Raw genomic sequence first — 22,686 nt, forward strand, 5'->3', positions numbered from 1 at the left:
AAAATAAAACTGTCAAAACTCACCTTTTCAGTGATAACGTCCGAACAGATCGCCCGTGTAACAGAAAGGCCGCAAATGGAAGCACGATCAACTTCTAACTGTTGGAGTGGAAAATTCCATTCTACACATGCAAATTGTTAATGTGTGTCCTTCCCCGCACACAAATAACACGCTACGGTAAAAAAATAGACCACAACTCATTTTATAGCTCAGAAATTCATACAAGACCAGCTACCATTGTAACATATTCTGTAAGAAACATATTCTATACCTAACTTTCAGCTTTCGTTTTAAAAAACAAAATCGCAGATTTATAACTAAATGTTTATATGGCGTAGTGATTTTAAGTTACTACTTTTGGTGAGGTAGTGACCTCGACCCTGAGGCTTTCCGTTTAGATCAAAACACACAATCGTATTGGTTTTGAGTCTGCGGAAAATGGAGTTACAACGGTGATGAAATATTTTGCATGATGTTTTATTACGGTTATGATTATTCTGTGAGCGCACCAATCCTTTTACAACTTAAAATACAATTAGTGATAACTGTCGACTTTTCAGTGGACTACAACCTTTTTAAGGGAATGCGAAGTAGTCAACCGTTTATCATGTCCCAGATCAAGCCGCCATTTTTCCACAAATTTGCAGAATTTTTGCCAAATTCTGAATAGACTATTCACATCAAAGATTTAGTTTGATCTGTATTATTTCTTTCATCATTTTATTTCAAATTAAAACCAACATCACCATTCAAAACCGTATAGTTTATTGACTCTGAGTATATTTAGTGGGGGACCCCCACAGTACCCAGTTTCTGAGACAGACCCATATATAAGCTGTGTTAAAGAAAAAAAAATAATAATCCATAAGGCCTAGGGGTACTATTTCATTCTATTGCGCTCTGTGTCTGCCTGTGATGACAATAAGAAAATCAAACATGTTTTTATTTCACTTGATTTGAATATTTTAATATGCTAATGAACCCATTTATTAGCTGTGTTAAGTACCAGTGTGCTTTTGGATAGAGCCGTGAAATAAATATCCGAGCAGCTGAATTGTTCGACATGGTGATGCTCGCATTCACACTTTATTTAGAAGAGCCTGAGAGGTTCGCAAATGAACGGATCATTAAGGAAACGTAGCGGCCTCCAGGGAAACAAGATGGGAAGAGTTGAAAGAGGGAGGAGAGAGAAGCGCGTTAATGGTCATTTAGCCGTCTTTCTCTTTTTTCACTCCTGCATTTAGTGCTGGAAGTCGAAGGCACTAAACTTCATTCAGCAGAGGCTGGGGAATCAAGATAAGCTGGGCTGTAGCTCATGTGTTGCAGCCTTCTCCTCTATCCGTGCGGACACAAACAGGAGCTTATCGTACACTTGTTAACACACAGATCTACCAGCTGACCTCATCATGTTTGGCTGGGTCGCTGGTTTCTTCACCTATGAGACGACCAAGTCTGTGGTGGTCAAGAGCTGGTCGGTGGGAATTATCAACCGTGTGGCTCAACTCCTCATCATCATTTACTTTGTTGGGTAAGAGCTGAGGAATGTTTACATGCTTGTATATGTGGTTGAAATGATAGCGTGTGTGTGTGCGTGCGTGTGCGCAATTATGCAATGTCATGGACAGTTTCTGTAAACTGATCTACTCAGTGAAATAACTACTATTTGTTTAAAAAATAGCTTGTATTTTTTTTTTGTTGCACAGTTACCCCTGAAAACATGTGTGTATGAAATAGAAATAACAAAATACTAATTATAAAAAAGAACAACTATCTAGGACCTACTTTGAACCATTCGAAGTACTAAATGCAATTAATGTTTCAAAGCAATTTTTACAATAGACGTGATAACAAATGAGCTCCGGTTGTAGATTTAGATTCTTAATGAACAAGCTTGAGGTGACAGTGGTGAGACAACAAAATCTCCCCTAGACAACATAGAGGGGCGGCATGGTGGTGTAGTGGTTAGTGCTGTCGCCTCACAGCAAAAAGGTCTGGGTTCGAGCCCCACGGCTGGCGAGGGCCTTTCTGTGTGGAGTTTGCATGTTCTCCCCGTGTCCGCGTGGGTTTCCTCCGGGTGCTCCGGTTTCCCCCACAGTCCAAAGACATGCAGGTTAGGTTAACTGGTGACTCTAAATTGACCGTAGGTGTGAATGTGAGTGTGAATGGTTGTCTGTGTCTATGTGTCAGCCCTGTGATGACCTGGCGACTTGTCCAGGGTGTACCCCGCCTTTCGCCCGTAGTCAGCTGGGATAGGATCCAGCTTGCCTGCGACCCTGTAGAACAGGATAAAGCGGCTAGAGATAATGAGATGAGATGAGACAACATGAGGGAGGTATAAACTGGACTCAAAAGGGAACCTCTTCTTGGTGACACTGGATGATGTGATTATAAATAGCACTGTCACCTCACAGCAAGCAGGCCCTGGGTTCAAACCTGGTGACCTGCCCAGGATGTACCCCACCTCTCACCTAATGTCAGAGATCATTAGCTCAAGCCCACTTACAACCTTAAATGGATAGGTGGCATACGGTAGAAAATGGATGGAAATCATTACAGATGTAGAAAGGGTACTGAAAGAATGTTCAGTATTCAGGGATGATGAATAAGAGTCCTGGGATGAACACAAGACAGTCTTTATGATAACAGCAGGTAGAAATGTACAGCATGCAGGTGAGATTATACACTGAAGCGCAAATGAGATTTGGGTATAAACTGTTTTTAGGAACTACAGATCTGTAGGATATCCATGTGGGACCATCCAAAATAGCAGAAAGTGAGTCGTAGGAGTAGAACATCTGGGTGAATCAGACAGCAGGTGTGAACATGTAATAAAAGAGAGCGAGAGAGAGTCCATGAAGTTGTGTGTGGCTTTTTAATTTACTTGCAGTGAAGGAAATCACAACACATCCTTATAAAAGTGATTCTGTTTATTATGAGGCAGTTTGATTAGGTCTGTCAACAATTTATAAATAATAAATAACTCAGACATAATGTGCTCCGCCAGTGGAAATTTCAAGACTAAAATGCTTAAAAGCCTATTGCCCGTAATAAATAACCAAAATAATTAGTATTGTACACATTTAAATGAATGTTCATGAAATAATTTTGTTCTGAGGAGGTCATTTATTGCTTATAATTTATTTATTCTTTATTTATAGAGGAATTTATTCTATAGTTAAAGGCAGCCCTGGTTATAAGACATTCTTTTCAAGTGTAAAAGTACTACAAATAATAATAATTTAACAGTTTTTTTTTTAAAGTGCAATGTATGAAACATTCATCATCTCATTATCTCTAGCCGCTTTATCCTGTTCTACAGGGTCGCAGGCAAGCCGGAGCCCATCCCAGCTGACCACGGGCGAAAGGCGGGGTACACCCTGGACAAGTCGCCAGGTCATCGCAGGGCTGACACATAGACACAGACAACCATTCACACTCACATTCACACCTACGGTCAATTTAGAGTCACCAGTTAACCTAACCTGCATGTCTTTGGACTGTGGGGGAAACCGGAGCACCCGGAGGAAACCCACGCGGACACGGGGAGAACATGCAAACTCCGCACAGAAAGGCCCTCGCCGGCCACGGGGCTCAAACCCGGACCTTCTTGCTGTGAGGCGACAGCGCTAACCACTACACCACCGTGCCGCCATTATTATTATTATTATTATTATATTTTTAACATCTCATCTCATCTCATCATCTCCAGCCGCTTTATCCTGTTCTACAGGGTCGCAGGCAAGCCGGAGCCCATCCCAGCTGACCACGGGCGAAAGGCAGGGTACACCCTGGACAAGTCGCCAGGTCATCACAGGGCTGACACATAGACACAGACAACCATTCACACTCACATTCACACCTACGGTCAATTTAGAGTCACCAGTTAACCTAACCTGCATGTCTTTGGACTGTGGGGGAAACCGGAGCACCCGGAGGAAACCCACGCGGACACGGGGAGAACATGCAAACTCCACACAGAAAGGCCCTCGCCGGCCACGGGGCTCGAACCCGGACCTTCTTGCTGTGAGGCGACAACGCTAACCACTACACCACCGTGCCGCCATTATTATTATTATTATTATTATTATTATATTTTTAACATCTCATCTCATCATCTCCAGCCGCTTTATCCTGTTCTACAGGGTCGCAGGCAAGCTGGAGCCTATCCCAGCTGACTACGGGCGAAAGGCGGGGTACACCCTGGACAAGTCACCAGGTCATCACAGGGCTGACACATAGACACAGACAACCATTCACACTCACATTCACACCTACGGTCAATTTAGAGTCACCAGTTAACCTAACCTGCATGTCTTTGGACTGTGGGGGAAACCGGAGCACCCGGAGGAAACCCACGCGGACACGGGGAGAACATGCAAACTCCACACAGAAAGGCCCTCGCCGGCCACGGGGCTCAAACCCAGGACCTTCTTGCTGTGAGGCGACAGCACTAACCACTACACCACCGTGCCGCCCCCATATTTTTAACATATTATATGTTATTGTTACAATTTATTATTTGTTCATATCATTATTATTTTTATCGTTAGAGCATTGAGACTGTGAAATGCTTTGAAATAAATTATTATTATTATTATTATTATTATTATTATTATATTAATCTCTTTGGACTGTGGGGGAAACCGGAGCACCCGGAGGAAACCCACGCGGACACGGGGAGAACATGCAAACTCCGCACAGAAAGGCCCTCGCCGGCCACGGGGCTCGAACCCGGACCTTTTTGCTGTGAGGCGACAGCGCTAACCACTACACCACCGTGCCACCATTATTATTATTATTATTATTATTATTATTATTATTATTATATTTTTAACATATTATATGTTATTGTTACAATTTATTATTTGTTCATATCATTATTATTTTTATCGTTAGAGCATTGAGACTGTGAAATGCTTTGAAATAAATTATTATTATTATTATTATTATTATTATTATTATTATTATATTAATCTCTTATACATTAATAATCTAAAATTTAGCTGGATATATATACAATAAAGCTATATAAAAATACAAAATTGTGTTAAGAAAAAAGAAATCTGAATATATAAATATGTAAATGTGAAAAAATTTTAATCAAAACCTATCCTAATTTACGCTTAAAAAGTAAAATTATTATTATTATTATTATTATTATTATTATGTTAAATTGTTCAAGAATTTGGGGGGAGGGGGGTAAGAAATCATTCTTTGGCTACTCATGCCTATTTAATGAACGCTGAAAAAATTCAGTCACAAATTAGCCAATTTTGTGAGATAAATGCTTTCTGTAAGCAAAGGACATAATGACTTTCATTCTCCAATTCGATTAGACGCCTGGCTTTTTCTTCAATTTGAGGGGAAAACCAAGAGACGCATAATCAGAAATCAAATAATCAACAAATGCTTTTGCTTGCTTTCTGCTGTGTGTGTGTGTGTGTGTGTGTGTGTGTGTGTGTGTGTGTGTGTGTGTGTGTGTGTGTGTTTACAGTTGGGTGTTTGTCCATGAGAAGGCCTATCAGGTCCGTGATACGGGGATTGAGTCGGCAGTCATGACTAAAGTAAAGGGCTTTGGCTTCTTCAGCGACAATCTAATGGATGTTGCCGACTATGTGATGCCCGCGCAGGTTAGCAATGCATGTTCACCACAAAATGTGCTCCAGTAATAAAGTAAGAAGTGTTTCACAGTGAGAAACCAAATGGTGTGACATTTCTCAGGGTACCTCAGTGTTCTGCATCATCACAGCAATGTACATCACAGCCAATCAGACGCAGGGAACATGTCCCGAGGTTGGTCTTTTATAAACCTGTAGAACTATAATAATGAGTGCAATAATACTGTACACACACACACACACACACACACACACACACACACACACACAGCTATTGTATATCCATGTCCTTATACTTGCTTGTCTTTCTCTTTCTTAGCATGACAGCAAATTTAACTGCACCACTGATCTTGACTGTGAGGAACACAAGTACTCAAACCTGGGAGATGGTGTGTGTCTCCTTCCTTCCTTCTTTCCTTCCTACCCGTTTACATTGCATTACATTACATTATATTACATTACAGGCATTTAGCAGATGCTCTTATCCAGAGTGACATACAACAAGTGCAGAAATCAGGTACAAGAATTGTTGAATATCTAGACCAGAAAGTTCTAGTGTCAAATGAACAAGTGACAGAATAACATATCATGAAATATTCTGTTAGAGTACCAGCAAACAGCCAGGGAAACAAAACAAACCACCCATACAAATGAGCTGACAAAGTACAATTAAATAGAGAAAAATAAAATGCCAACGGTTAACCCCAGGCTAGACAATACACAGCCTGGGTTGATCACGACCGAAATGCAGTTACACAGTGGGCAGGGAAGCAGAGGAGAGCTGCAGCCTGAAGAGGTGGGTCTTCAGTCTGCACTTGAAGGTGGTCAGGGAGTCAGCAGTTTATCTGACTTTTCTCTGGTCTTCCTCCCGTTCTCATATTTTTGTCATTTGTCTTTATCATCTGTTTAAGACCTGCATCTTCCCAGTCATTTTTCTTCTTCTTTTCTGTTTCCACATTGTAGGGATTAAAACAGGCAAGTGCATCACTGAGGTTGATCGATGTGAGATGTTAGGCTGGTGTCCAGCAGAGAATGACACCCAGGAAATGTAGGGACACACACACACACACACACACACACACACACACACACACACACACATACACACACAAAGGTTCAAGTAGTTATCAATAGAATATCTGCTTAGAATGGAAACACCAACCTCTGTAAAACCCCAATTTCTTTACACGTGCGGGAAAAAAAACCCAAACTGTAATGGTAACTGAGGGTTGACAGATCTCAGCAAAAGTTTCCAGCCAAACTACAACCCCAATTCCAAAAAAGTTGGGACAAAGTACAAATTGTAAATAAAAATGGAATGCAATGATGTGGAAGTTTCAAAATTCCATATTTTATTCAGAATAGAACATAGATAACATATCAAATGTTTAAACTGAGAAAATGTATCATTTAAAGAGAAAAATTAGGTGATTTTAAATTTCATGACAACAACACATCTCAAAAAAGTTGGGACAAGGCCATGTTTACCACTGTGAGACATCCCCTTTTCTCTTTACAACAGTCTGTAAACGTCTGGGGACTGAGGAGACAAGTTGCTCAAGTTTAGGGATAGGAATGTTAACCCATTCTTGTCTAATGTAGGATTCTAGTTGCTCAACTGTCTTAGGTCTTTTTTGTCGTATCTTCCGTTTTATGATGCGCCAAATGTTTTCTACGGGTGAAAGATCTGGACTGCAGGCTGGCCAGTTCAGTACCCAGACCCTTCTTCTACGCAGCCATGATGCTGTAATTGATGCAGTATGTGGTTTGGCATTGTCATATTGGAAAATGCAAGGTCTTCCCTGAAAGAGACGTCGTCTGGATGGGAGCATATGTTGCTCTAGAACCTGGATATACCTTTCAGAATTGATGGTGTCTTTCCAGATGTGTAAGCTGCCCATGCCACACGCACTAATGCAGCCCCATACCATCAGAGATGCAGGCTTCTGAACTGAGCGCTGATAACAACTTGGGTCGTCCTTCTCCTCTTTAGTCCGAATGACACGGCGTCCCTGATTTCCATAAAGAACTTCAAATTTTGATTCGTCTGACCACAGAACAGTTTTCCACTTTGCCACAGTCCATTTTAAATGAGCCTTGGCCCAGAGAAGACGCCTGCGCTTCTGGATCATGTTTAGATACGGCTTCTTCTTTGAACTATAGAGTTTTAGCTGGCAACGGCGGATGGCACGGTGAATTGTGTTCACAGATAATGTTCTCTGGAAATATTCCTGAGCCCATTTTGTGATTTCCAGTACAGAAGCACGCCTGTATGTGATGCAGTGCCGTCTAAGGGCCCGAAGATCACGGGCACCCAGTATGGTTTTCCGGCCTTGACCCTTACGCACAGAGATTCTTCCAGATTCTCTGAATCTTTTGATGATATTATGCACTGTTGATGATGATATGTTCAAACTCTTTGCAATTTTACACTGTCGAACTCCTTTCTGATATTGCTCCACTATTTGTCGGCGCAGAATTAGGGGGATTGGTGATCCTCTTCCCATCTTTACTTCTGAGAGCCGCTGCCACTCCAAGATGCTCTTTTTATACCCAGTCATGTTAATGACCTATTGCCAATTGACCTAATGAGTTGCAATTTGGTCCTCCAGCTGTTCCTTTTTTGTACCTTTAACTTTTCCAGCCTCTTATTGCCCCGTCCCAACTTTTTTGAGATGTGTTGCTGTCATGAAATTTCAAATGAGCCAATATTTGGCATGAAATTTCAAAATGTCTCACTTTCGACATTTGATATGTTGTCTATGTTCTACTGTGAATACAATATCAGTTTTTAAGATTTGTAAATTATTGCATTCTGTTTTTATTTACAATTTGTACTTTGTCCCAACTTTTTTGGAATCGGGGTTGTACATCTCAAAAGACACACAAAATATATGAAACTAGCCAAAAATGGTTTGCTTTTTTTCTCTTGTGCAGGGAAACAAGGTCACCATAGTGCACACGCATTTCTGATTTGAAGTAATATTCCTTTTTATTCTATCCACATTCACTGGATATGAGCAATCGCACGCTCTGATTGGCTACTCTACTACTAGGATATCAGCTCATATACCGTGAGTAGAGAAAAACAAAATGGCGGCACGTATTGCTGAACCAACCGAGGACGAAATAAAAACTCGACTCGAAAATAAAACCTCAAAAATTGTTATCAAGTATTGAAAAGAAACAGAAATAGTTAAAAGAATATCGTTTTTTACTCCCAATGACTCCTGTTCCACACTCCAGCCCAGTCGGTGGCAGTAATGCATCCTTAAGTCAGTTTGCCAACCGCCAAAAAAAAAACCTGAAGAAGAAGAAGAAGAAGAAGAAAACACCAAAAAAAAGCAACTAAATATGAAATAAAATATTTGATGGTAAGAACATATCTTTTTTAAAAAAAAATCAAGAATTATTATTATTATAGCATTTTTCACAAATTGCTACTGTCATTTCGCCGTTTGTTTACATTCTAAGTGGAAATGATTTTGTTGGATGTTTTGTATAAAGACAATTTTGCAAAAAATAAAAATGCTCTTTTTCTCAAAATCCAGTGAATGTGGATAGAATAAAACAGTTATTCCACTCAATCTCGTCATACACGGCTTATAGCGCTATCAGCTCGTGTACGACTCGATTTTGTGGAATAACTGTTATCGACGCTACACGTTACCTAGGTAACTGAAAGGAAACATTTTCTATTTTAAATAAAAGCTGTAGGATTTTTTTTAAAAGCAGCCAAATGTCACCACAAGGTCAAAACTGTCAGATATTCCTCATCTTGTGGTGACGGCACACTTCCACTTATACATTTCCATTTGTAAAACAGTATTATTAAGTCAAAGCACACTTCATGTTGTGCCATGGCAGTAGTCAGTTTTGGGATCTTTAACTTCTCACATTACTTGTTTTTTGAAATTTTTTTGGTGTTCAATTTAGTACCCAGTCCAAATGGTACTCATAAGGAACAAACCCCAATAGGGTGTGCTGTTAAGAAAATAATCATTGACTGGAAAATGTAATTCCATCACTACCAAGAAATCCTCCTTTACCACGGAATTTGCCAACAATTACATTTTTTACAAGTAGAAGGCCTTTCGGAGAGCACAAACCTCCACCAAGGACAATAGTTGACTCTTCTATTGCCTCTTTTCCACCAAATCAGTTCCAGGGCTGGTTCGGGGCCAGTGCTGGTGCTGGTTCACAACTCGTTCAACTCTCGAGCCAGCTGAGAACCAGTTTGCTTTTCCATAGCTCGCGGTGCTAAGGGAAGACACGTCATTACGTCGCTGTATACGTCAGTTACATCACTGTATACGTCATTACGTCGCTGTATACGTCAGTTACGTCGCTACGTTTGCATAAACCTTGGCGCGAATATCGAAGCAAAAACAACACGAAAGAAGCAGCAGCAGCAGCAGCAACAACAACAACAACAATAATAATAATGGATGACTTCGCGTTTGTACAGCTGCTGCTTCTCGTCGCTTAAAAATGGCGATCTTTCGCGGTCTTGTTATTGTTGTTGGTCTTAACAACTCCGCCCCCCTGCTGACGTAAGCGGTTCTTTCCTCTGGCCCAGCAGAGAGTTGGTGCTAGCCTGGAACCGGTTTTTCTGACCCCAGAGCCAGTTCTTTGTCAGTGGAAACAGAAAACCCGGTTCCAAACTAAGCACTGGCCATGAACCAGCCCTGGAACTGCTTTGGTGGAAAAGGGGCATATGATATGCAAATCTGCAACTGCAATTACTTTTTTTGTCTGGATATTTTCCAAAACTATTAGAATTATGTCAAAATACAGTTGTGTCTCGCTGAAGCCTTTATATCGCAACCCACATTCACAGATACTAGTCATCCTCTGGTACCGATAAATGTGGATTGTGATATGCAGTCATCGTATTTCTACAGGCAGCACGGTGGTGTAGTCGTTAGCACTGTCGCCTCACAGCAAGAAGGTTCTGGGTTTGAGTCCAGTGATTGATGGGGGCCTTTCTGTGTGAGTTTCCTCCCATGGTTTACTTAACTGCAGACATCCAGTCAGGCATTTAGCTACTCTAAATTGCCCATAGGATGTGAATGGTTGTTTTCCGAGCCCAGAAATGGGAGGGTTGTGGCAGAAAGGGCATCTGGTGTAAAACTATGCTCCAATTAAACTGTGGGTGGTAAAAGAGAGCAACTGGACTTGCTTGAAGATTCTTGAAGACGTTTCACCTCTCATCCGAAAGGCTTCTTCAGTTCTGTCTGACTAATGGGGAGTATCAGGTATTTATCCTCTCATGGATGAAAAGCAATCCTAAGGTGTCGTTGAATCATCCTGTTGGTGTGGGTCACTGGGGGCTGGGTGTGCCCCAACCCATTGATCACCCCAACAACTCTCTAAGCCATTCACACCCAGCCCCCAGTGACCCACACCAACAGGATGACTCAGCGACACCTTAGGATTGCTTTTCATCCATGAGAGGATAAATACCTGATACTCCCCATTAGTCAGACAGAACTGAAGAAGCCTTTCGGATGAGAGGTGAAACATCTTCAAGAATCTTCAAGCAAGTCCAGTTGCTCTCTTTTATCACCCACAGTTTACTATGACCTGGATGACTGAGAATCTTCACAGATATATGCTCCAATTAATATGATATGTGGATCAGTAGGGTCCACATGGACCCTGACCTGGCAATAGTGCTGGACAAGGAGTAAGAAGAAGTCATCATATTTCTACATTGGTTATGCTTTTTTTTTACTTTTGAACTTTAAGATGTATGGCATTGTTGTATGCAGACTTCGGCCAAGAATAAGCTAAATTTGTGGATCCGCCCTGTGACTCTGATCCATGCCAAAATTTCATGGCTTCCTGCTTAGCCCAAGCTACACCCTTCCACCAAGTTTCATGGAAATTGGTTTGATCATTTTTGCGCAATCCTGCTTACAGGCAGACAAATGACACAGGCAGACAAATAAACTGCACTGATAAACATAACCTCCTTGGCAGAGGTAATTATATAATAACACATCCTATTTTTAATCCATTTACAGTGACATTTAAGCCAGTATCTCACTGGGCTGCGACAGCTTGCGACAAATTGCGAACGTCATTCGCGAGAGAGTTTCAAAAGTGTCTTGAAACATTCGCGGGGCTTCTTAATTTCCTCGCATGAGTCGCAAAGTGTCGCTCCTTCGTCGCTGAAATTTTAAAATAGTCGCAAATGCGTCGCTGGTGTCGCAAAGCCATCGCGAACCCTTCTCAAGTCAGTTTCCGTGAGACAGGAAGTGCGAGTGTATCTCACTGGGCTGCGACAGCCTACGACTAGTTGGAGACACAACAATTGCGATAAAATATGCCAATATCAATTCAGTGTGATTCCAAGTGAAAATTGTCGCTAATTTGCATATTTTATCACAATTGTTGTGTCTCCAACTAGTCACAGGCTGTCGCAGCCCAGTGAGATACTACCCTTAGTGTTGTGGAACATCCAGGAAACAAGTTAGTTTGTGATATCATTTACAGTATATCCACCATATAAGTTGCTCTGAATGAGCTGTTACTATAGAAATCCATCCATTATCCGTGACCGCTTATCCTGTGCAGGGTTGTGGGCAAGCTGGAGCCTATCCCAGCTGACTATGGATGAGAGGCACCCTGGACAAGGCACCAGATCATTGCAGGGCTGACATATAGAGACAAACAACTATTCACATTCACACCTACGGTCAATTTAGAGCTACCAATTAGCCTAACCTGCAAGTCTTTGGACTGTGGGGGAAACCGGAGCGCCCGGAGGAAACCCACGTAGACACGGGGAGAACATACATGCAAACTCCACACAGAAAGGCCCCCGCCGGCCACTGGGCTCGAACCCAGAACCTTCTTGCTGTGAGGCGACAGTGCTAACCACTACACCACTGTGTCACCCACTATAGAAATGAATAATGTATTACACATCACAAATACATTTATAGAAACCTATAATTTGCCACAGCTGCTGTTATTACCTTCCTTCTGACCAGTCGGAATTGAGTTTAACAATTTAACTCCATTTGCTGTGGTATACTAGGCTCCGTGTGTTTTATATCCACAGTACTGTGCAAAAGTCTTCGGCACCCTTTTTTTTTTTTCAAACAAACTTTTGTTTTAGATTTCTATTTTATGATTTCTACATTATCGAGTCAGTACAAAAACATTGTAGAGTTCCAAACGTTCGTCTTTTTTCAGCACAAAATTAAATGTTACAGAGAAAAAAAAATGTTTGTATCTGAGTAGCATATTACATAAGAGAGCGCTTTTCAGATTAAAACAGAAAACATAATGAAGGCTCCTGGGTTTTGGTGCAAAATGAAGAAGCGAGTGTGACAATCAAAGTGTCCAGAAGAACTGTGGCTGGTTCTGGAAGATGCTCAGTAAAACCTACAGCTCATTTCCTTATAAAACTGCACTCACTGGACCTGAGACTGCTATTTTTTTTTTTTAAGGGTTATCTCATGCCAAATATTGACTTTGTTTCATTTATTATGGCTTACTGCTTACTGTGTATAATATTTTTTTAAAATGTTGAAACATTTCATTATTTTTAAGCCATTTTTGGTCGACAGCATTTCTTTACATGTGCCGAAGATTTTTGCACACAGTACTGTATGTCGTAAGGATTTTAATTGAGATCATCTTCTATACCTTTTGGATCATTTGCATGGGTTTATAGCATTTCATTCACTGAAATGATTTATTGATGTCCACATCCTGATCTAAACCACTTATCCTCTTTGTAATTAAAAATTTCCAAGAAATTTGTGGGTGGTACGTGTTGGATATATTTTTTTAAGTAAACTGCTAGAAACCTAGCATAGAAACTCTATAAACTCTGATTCTCTGCTGCTGTCCTTTTCTCAGAAAACCAATGGAGGAGGCTAAGAACTTCACAATCTTTATAAAGAACAGCATTCGCTTCCCTCTCTTTAATGTGATAAGGTGAGACACGAATACACTTTCACTGGATCACGGCGATGATTTGCTTCCAAACCATAACTCTCTCTCTCTCTCTCTCTCTCTCTCTCTCTCTCTCTCTCTCTCTCTCAGGGGGAATATCAAGCAATCCACCAATCTGTCTTGTTTGTTCGATCCCATTAACAACACAGACTGCCCAATCTTCCGAGTAGCAGATGTGCTAAAGTACGCTGACGAGGATTTCGAAAACATCTCAACAAAAGTGAGTCCTGCACCTCAGTGTATCTCTTCATCTGCTGTTTGAAAAACACTTTTCTTTTGTTTTATAGACACCATCTTTCAATATTCACTGGCATTCCCTAAGGATTGTTTAAACAGCTGTCCCTGTCCACCACTACTTCACCTATTTGTATACACATGTAATGAACGAGACTTGGGAGAAGGTTGAGGATCTATGTTCAGGAAGCCATGGAACACTATCCAAAACGCAACGCTGCAATGATCGCAATGATCAAACACAAGAATGGTGAACCTAAAAAGTAGCCAAAGTCAAGGCAAAGGACAAAACAAAAGAATAGTGATCACAGTACATGAGGCTCAGAACTCGAAGGTTGGCAAGACTTCGCACTGAGGCTATGCATGTGGTGGCCTTGGAAGTACTAATTAGAATTCAAGCGAGGCAGACCTCTGCTGACGAGAAGGTGTATTGTCCTGGTCTAATGTGATCACAGTTAGGAAATAAACAGATGACTATGCTTCTAATTTGGTTATATACGTATAACATCCTGTTTAGGCCAAAAGTAATGGCTCACCCGGGGTGTGTTTGGATGTTGTCTGGTGTTTCCTTCTTAAGTTTTGGGCTCGAGCTGCAGAAATAATGTAGATTGTAATCATGTACAGTACCAGTCAAATGTTTAGACGCACCTTATAATTCAATGGTATTTCATTATTATTTTTATGAATTAAAAGACATTTCATGTCTTAAAGTAATGATGGCTGTTGTTTCTCTTTACTTAGTTGTTCAGTTCTTGATATAATATGGATTACTACAGTTGTGATGTTGAATAGGGCTATTTACTGTATTTTTATTATTTATTATTTACTGTTTGATCTCTAACGCATTAAGAAGGCAAGAAATTGCACTAATTAACTTTTGACGAGACACACATGTTAATTGAAAAGCATTCCAGGTGATTACCTCATGAAGCCGGTTAAGATAATGTCAATAGTGTGCAAAGCGTCATGGTGGCTACTTTGAAGAATCTAAAATATTAAACGTTTTGTTTTTTTCATACTTTTTCGTTTACCACATATTTCCATATATGTTCCATGTGTTATTTCGGAGTTTTGATGTCTTCATTATTGTTCTACAATGTAGAAAATATAAAATACAGAAAAACCTAAGAATGAGTACAGTAGGGGTGTACAAATTATTGACTGGTACCGTAGGTGAATTAAATATCTGCTGCCAATTAGAGGAACTATACAGGACTGTTTTAAAATCCCAATCCCACACACACCTTCAGTCATTTCTGTTTGTTCTTACAAAATAGAAACGTAAGAAAAATAAGATAAAGTGATACCTGAGTTATGTCCATTGTGTAACGTTCAAAACTTTCGTTTTCAACTTTTGCTCCAGACTTTCTTTCCTTCCCATTGTAATCAACAATAATTGAAAACTTCTCAATTTCAGATTTACGCATTATAGCAGTTAACAGTATTTTAACAGTTATTCCACGAAATCGAGTTGTACATGAGCCGATAGCTGATGAGGCGCGTAGCACCGAGTCAGCTATAAGCCATGTACGATGAGACTGAGTGCAATAATTGTTTTATTAAAACCACATTCACTGGATTTTGAGAAACAGAGCATTTTTATTTTTATTTTTTGCAAATTCGATAAATTAAAACTTTATACAAAATGTCCGACAAAATAATTTCCGCTTAGAATGTAAACAAACCGACAAAATGACAGGAACAGTTTGTGAAAAATTCTATAATAATAATAATAATAATAATAATAATAATAATAATAATTCTAGATTAAAAAAAAGACATGTTCTTACCATCAAATACTTTTATTCCATATTTTGTTGCTTTTTTTAATTTTTGGTGCTTTGTTTTCGAGTCGAGTTTTTATTTCGTCCTCGGTTGGTTCAGCAACACGCTCCGCCATTTTGTTTTTCTCTACTCATGGTATATGAGCTGATATCCTAGTCGTAGAGTACCCAATCAGAGCGCGCTATTGCTCATATCCAGTCAGTGTGAATATAATAAACTGTATTGTTCTTGCTTGATTGATATAATCATCACTGTGTCATTAGAAAATGGAGTTTTATTGATTGCTACACTGCGTCCTACTTTTTGTTGGGCCTTGCAGGATCCCAGTCTCCATGTACACTCCTCAGTGATCGAACAGATTTGGTGGTGTGGTTTAGGACAGAGTATGGCATACTGTTGTCTATAAACCTGATCAAGGCTTCACCATGTAGCTGAATTCATTATCTTTATATGGACAGCCATCTTGGACAGCTGGAAATCCATTTTTTTCCTTAGTTCATGACATTACATTACTGGCATTTAGTAGACGCTCTTATCCAGAGCAACATTCAACATACCCAGAGCAGTTGGGGGTTAGGTGCCTTGCTCAAGGGCACCTCAGCCATTCCTGCTGGTCCAGGGAATTGAACCAGCAACCTTTTGGTCCCAAAGCTGCTTTTCTAACCATTAGGCCATGGCTTCCCAAAATTTTTTTGATATTACTCCAATCCCTGAGCCACTAAATGTTAATGTATCTGGGCTGTTAATCGAGATCCTTCTCTACAGCATTGACTGTTGGACGAAAGCATGGTAATACTACAGTTAGTGCATCCTTTTAAAAACCTTACTATCCCTTTTTAAACTAATTTCGTAGTTACTATGACCTATTACACATACAACTATGATGCTACCACAGCTACTGCAGTACTATGGATAAACCACAGTAATGCTATGGTTGGTTCATAGTACTTAGAATCACCATGAAATACCATAGTAGATCCATGGTTACTACCATGGATGAACCATAGTAATACTATGGTTGGTTCATAGTACTTAGAATCACCATGAAATACCATAGTAGATCCATGGTTACTACCATGGATAAACCATAGTAATACTATGGTTGGTTCATAGTACTTAGAATAACCATGAGATACCATGGTAGAATCATGGTTACTACATAAAAACCATAGTAAACCATGGTAGATTTTCGTAACAGTCTCACTGGACATGTATTTATGGAAAAGATTTATTTGCGAGATAGACTTCCATAGACTCCCTTCCAGCTCCAGAGCAAACGTCTTCACAATTTTTTTTTTGTTAGTCTGACATGGTTAACAGTGTGTGTGTGTGTGTGTGTGTGTGTGTGTGTGTGTGTGTGTGTGTGTGTGTGTGTGTGTGTGTGTGAATTAGGGAGGAGAGATTGGAATTAATATAGCCTGGGTGTGCAATCTGGACTTCCATGTGGACAACTGTAAACCCAAATACTCATTCACACGTTTGGACTCGGCCTTTAAAAACAGCAAAATATCACGAGGATACAACTTCAGGTAGTAGTACAACTCCACACAACTACAACTGCACTAAAACATAAGCCTACAAATGCTCTCACAAACACAATCATATCCATCCTTGTCTCTTTCTTTCAGGTTCGCAAAGTACTTTAGGTCAGAAGATGGCCAAGAATATCGCACACTTCATAAAGCTTTTGCTATTCGCTTTGACATACTTGTGTCCGGCACTGTGAGTATAATATGTGTGTGTGTGTGTGTACTCAAAAGTGCAGATGCATTTTTTTTTATAATGTATGAAATCTATTCTTATTTTTATTATTATTTTTCCAGGCTGGAAAATTTAACTTAATCCCTACAGTAATTAATGTAGTTGCAGCTGGCACCTCAGTCGGCCTGGTAAGATCAGTGGCATAAACACACACACACACACACACACACACACACACACACACACACACACACACACACACACTAATCATAATTCTCACTGGTTACAGGCAACGGTCCTCTGTGACATCATCCTGTTAAACTTCCTGAAAGGAGCGAAACAATACAAAGCAAAGAAATTTGAAGAGGTGACATCTATTTATTCTTAAACACACACACACACACACACACACACACACACACCCTCTCTATTATCCCAGTCAGGACAAGTTAGGTGTCTGTGTAAGTTTGTTTATTGCAGGCTTGTAGTACTCGAGTCCGACTCGTGCCCTAATTTTAAGGACTTGACTTGGACTTGAGCACTGATGACTCGGATTCGTGCATTAACTGCATTCGGACTTGTAAATTGGACGAGGGCTCTGATTTTTCTTTATTTTTTGTAAAGTGCCATAATAATTTGGCATAAAATATTTATATCTACATTAATTTTTATACTAATTTCATGCAAGAGTGTCACACCTGTGCACCTTGGCGCATGCACCAGAAAGACTCTTGAGCGCATTCTGGACAGCACGTGCGCCATACGGACTCTCGTGCACGCCGTAAACGACTCGCGCCTGCACATGATTAAGGCGCAATCGTTGTGCCTGTATAAAAATTGTGTGAAAACACACTTACTTTGCGAAGTATTGAGTTGTGTTTCTGACACGTTACCGAGCCTTATTTCCTTGTTTGATTTCCTGTTTCTCGTCTTTGATCCTGCCGAGTCTACGATAGCCTGTTTGTGCCTCGCTTGACCTATTGCCTGTTTCACCATTTTACAATTTTGCCTGCCATTCTGGATTGTTTACCGTCTTCACTTGTATTAATAAACACACCTTCTGCACTTACATCCGTCTCCCAACCATCTCTGACAGAATACTTCACACTCCCTGATAAAGAGAATGCACATTCACCTGTTCATACGTTATGTTCAGGAACAAACTAATGTTAATAGCGCTGAAACAGCCACCGTCAAATGGTGCGGTTGGAGTCTTGTTCTTGGACTCGATTCGTATCAATAGTGGACTCGACTCGGATTTGACTCGAATTTTTTTTAATGATTTGGACTTGAACACTGGGGACTCGAGACTGGACTCAGACTCGAGGTTTAGTGACTCGACTACAGCACTGGTTCAAATACAGGCAGATTTGGTCAACTGGCTACTCTACTCTAAATTGGTGTGAATATGAGTCTGTCTATGTGTTAGCCCTGTGATAGACTGGTGACATGTCCAGGGTGTACTCTGCCTCTCAGCCAAAGTCAGCTGGGATTGGCTTGAGCTCTTCCATGGCCTGCAATTCTTCATGTGCAACCACGTGACAAAATGGTGTGACGTATGCGTCCCCCACCATGTTGGATGATCTACAAATCCAAAATGCCGTCTCGTGCAAACAATAACTGTGATGCATCTCTGACTTTCTTGAAATATTATGATTCTCTGGAGTCCTCTGCCAAGTCAAGATTGAAATATGTGGCTTTGATCTGTATATGTTAAAGCTGTCTGATTATACAGAGGATTTAATCTCATTACCCTGATATTGTGAACTATCTCGTTCTACAAAAAAAAAGTGCATCAGTCAAACAAAGTTACTTGGCAAAGTTGACCCACATTGTTCTCCTTGTGTATCCAAATTCGCTAAGGTTTGCTCTGCTTCTAATCTGGCTTTCTTGGCAGATCTTTCATTTATCCTGTTGCTTCTTGATACTGCGAGATAAGTTTTCATCTTGATCTTATCGTGTCCTAATTTGATAGCCAATCTGGATTTGTTTTATCGCGTAGGTTTGTTGGTGCTCCTGCAAGGTGAGAAGCAGAGCATTCATGTTAAAGCTCAAAAGTTCAATTTAATTAGCAGAAAACCGCTTTAATTAGCAATGAACTCTTACTAGATATAAAGTGATCACTACACACACGGGTGTAATTAGCTTTTTGCTCAGTTAAGTCCTGATGATGTATGTTTTTGAACCACAGCGTATGCACAGTGTTCTCTGGACAGTTCTGAAGAACTTGGGAATTCTGAATAACCGTTTCTCTTTGTCATGAGAAGCATTATTACTACAATTAAATCCCGCATACAAAGTAGGCATTGTCTTTCTTCAAAGGCAATGAAATCAAAAGAAAATCACGAAGCATTGCAGCAGCTCACACGTGAGGCACCGCCATCTTGGTTGTTGTTATCATCCAACATGGTGGACTTCCGGGTTTGGAAAATAAGCATGATGTCACATGCACACGAAGAATGGATAAGCAGCATAGAAAATGGATGGATAGATGGATGGATGGATGGATATTTGTGGTGAAGCCATTTTAGTGAGGACTCTATTTTGCTAAGAAAGCCTTCCTGCTTGGCTTACTTGTTCTCAACAATCCCCTCACAGCTCCACTACAAATCCAAGAACCTGGATACAACATTTCATGGCTAATCGACTACATTTGGGGCAATTTTTTTTGTGCGTTTATCCTGTACTTGTATGTTTGTATTCCTATACTTTTGCCAGTCAGTACATTATAAATTTATTAAATATATAATAAATTACTCAGTAAATCCAATCACATTAGTCATAAAGGTATATAGTTACACAACGGCATGCAGTCTGGAACCGCTGGTTAAAATCTAATAGGCAAACTATGCATCGGAAATGACTTATAATTACCACATATCTGCCTATTAAATACTGGTTAATGAAAAAAACATTACGACACACATTTTTGGAGAAAATATACACAAACTGACCACTTTATTTGAATGATCTGCTCATTCATGCAGTTCTTCAGTCAGCTTAATCTATTGCAACTGCATAATGCATTAAATCAGGCAGGTACAGGTGAAGATCTTCAGTTAACGTTAAGATCAAACATCAAAAGCAGAATCAGATCTCACTGTATGTTTATGTTCCTGTCCTTGGCTGTGAGTGAGACATTGCTGCTTATGTATGTAACACATCCTGAGATGCTTTTCTACTGACCATGTTTGTATAGAGTAGTTATTTGAATTACTGTAGCCTTTGTCAGCTCGAACAAGCCTAGCCGTTCTCCTCTGACCTCTCTTGTGACACGACTGGTTGATTGGATCATGAATTGTGTAAAGCAGTGTTTCTCAACCACTTAGTGGGCTGTGGAACGCCATCTAGTGGGCTGCGAATTTTTTTTCAAGTTTGAAGCCAAATACTAAATACTTCAGGATGTCGTAGTGTCCCAAATCCGGTAGCTGGTTTGACATACACCTTTCAAGTGGAATAAATACATTTGTGGGTAAATTAATAAGAACAAGCCTTTATTATTGTCACGTTCCTCCGCGCGCACACACACACACACACACACAGAGCATGCACGCGCAGTGGGGAGAATAAATAAATACGTTTGTGGGTAAATTATATGGCTCTGTGATGCCTGCTGGAAGAGAAGAGCAGGGAGGATTGAGAATCGAACAGCGGTGGTTTGTTTACACTCGATACTAAAACTTCTAGCGTTCTATAAGCCACCACAAAGACAAGAACAAAAAGCCCAGAAATTCCTCCTTACCCAGGCAAAAGCAATATAGGATTTATCTTGTAGTGTCCTGATCACCAGATCTTTAACCCAGCCACATATAAAAAGTTGTACGCCTCCATGCTCTTCCAGGTTTTCATCTGTGTGTCCGTGCAGAATGATGTCTGCAGCACCAGGTAGTTTGAGATGTCGGGGAACTCAACAGATGGATAATTTTCCAACTCGTAGGAAAAATCCTTCTTTGTTAGCGTGTAAGGATCTAATCCCATTGAGTGGTTTCTATATCCACTTCATGGTTTTAATAACTTGCTTGTTTGCTGAACACAAACATGGCAATAAGTTCTTGCGTTAATCGACCAGACTCCACTTTTGGATCATTAATCCCTTTTGAGTGAGAATGCCCTGCACGCATGGTTTGGCTTCTGACACATCCATACAGTTTTAAATACAATACCTACAATTAAAAACAGTTTGTTTTTATTGCATTTATTTAATTCCTGGGCTCCCATCTGTAACAGGGAGTGTTGCTGCATCCCATACATATAGATTATTAGGTTCTAATAGAACACATGAGCCACAATAATTCGGGATCTTTCTTTAACTCGGTACAAGTATGAACAGGTGGGACTTAAAGCAGAAAAGGTTGAGAATCCCTGGTGTAAAGTGTATATCATGGCAATACCTGAGACTGATATCACTTTCTATTGCTCTATCTCTTATTCAGGTTTCAGAATCTTTCAGTATGTCTCCAAGTCTTGACCTCGATACTAAGTGCAGCCAGATGACAATCAAACAGGAAGAGATGAGCTCAAACAACTCAGGGGCTTATTCCTTTGGACATCAGGTGTGAGCAACGGGACGGCTCAGCCTGCAGGAGGTTCAAAAGCCTATCATACTTATGAGATTCAGGACTGTGATTCGAACCTCAGTACATCAGAGGACATCAGGTTTACTGCGACCACCGATCTCCTCTCCAGAATCTCAGCAGAAATGTGACTATTACACAATAACTAGATATCACATTAAAACCTTATTTCATCAAAATCATTTCACTTATACAGCTGAATTTCAGCACGAGTAGGAATTATTGGCACCTGTGGTTAAAGAAGATTTTAAAAAGTCAGAGAACATTTTTGCATTCAGGGACTGCTTTAACTATAAAATGGTAACAAGTGTTAGATGACAAGCGTTGAACAAGTTGAAAAGCGTACTACATGACTTTATGAAGGACAGAAAATCAGGAAGGAAGATGTACACCGTATGTGCTCAGTGCTTTAGACACCGTCCTGTGTGCTTTGACTCGGACATATCACAGACCACTTCTTTAACTATGCACATGAGCCTTATGCTACTAGAACATATACGTAGGTCTCTCATTTCAATTTATTATAATAAGAAGTTTATTTCTTTACACCATTCTCGCAAACATATCACAAATCACAATAAGTGCATGTTTGTTGTGGTATATTTGCCATATTTAAACATCCAGTCATGTTATTTGATATTTAAATCATCAGGTTCTCAGGTTTTATTGAAGAACATATAGTAGACTAAATAATAAAAAATATATATGTATAACCAACCACATTTACCAAATACATATAGAACACAATGTAAACACAATATTTGTGTAAAAAAAAATAACAATTTAAAAAAAACTGAATA

General features: G+C 40.1%; 1 protein-coding gene across 1 annotated transcript; it reads left to right on the forward strand.

Moving 5' to 3' along the window:
- Nucleotides 1-1,257: 1,257 nt before the first annotated feature.
- Nucleotides 1,258-22,654, forward strand: p2rx3a (purinergic receptor P2X, ligand-gated ion channel, 3a). Its single transcript, XM_060927323.1, has 12 exons — nt 1,258-1,528; nt 5,495-5,630; nt 5,722-5,793; nt 5,938-6,007; nt 6,582-6,666; nt 13,497-13,574; nt 13,683-13,812; nt 17,004-17,140; nt 17,240-17,333; nt 17,435-17,500; nt 17,602-17,679; nt 21,746-22,654. Exons 1-12 carry the CDS (start codon nt 1,407-1,409, stop codon nt 21,869-21,871), a joined length of 1,194 nt encoding a protein of 397 aa, XP_060783306.1. The 5' UTR covers nt 1,258-1,406; the 3' UTR covers nt 21,872-22,654.
- The last annotated feature ends 32 nt before the right edge of the window (nt 22,655-22,686 follow it).

Source organism: Neoarius graeffei, chromosome 8 (genome assembly GCF_027579695.1).
Source record: "Neoarius graeffei isolate fNeoGra1 chromosome 8, fNeoGra1.pri, whole genome shotgun sequence".
Classification (NCBI taxonomy): domain Eukaryota; kingdom Metazoa; phylum Chordata; class Actinopteri; order Siluriformes; family Ariidae; genus Neoarius; species Neoarius graeffei.

Bases quoted from the DNA above. Each gene is read 5' to 3' on its own strand.
- p2rx3a (XM_060927323.1), top strand. From the start codon at position 1,407: ATGTTTGGCTGGGTCGCTGGTTTCTTCACCTATGAGACGACCAAGTCT. The intron at 17,334-17,434 runs GTGAGTATAATA...TTATTTTTCCAG, and splicing joins ACATACTTGTGTCCGGCACT to GCTGGAAAATTTAACTTAAT. The intron at 17,680-21,745 runs GTGACATCTATT...TCTCTTATTCAG, and splicing joins AAGCAAAGAAATTTGAAGAG to GTTTCAGAATCTTTCAGTAT.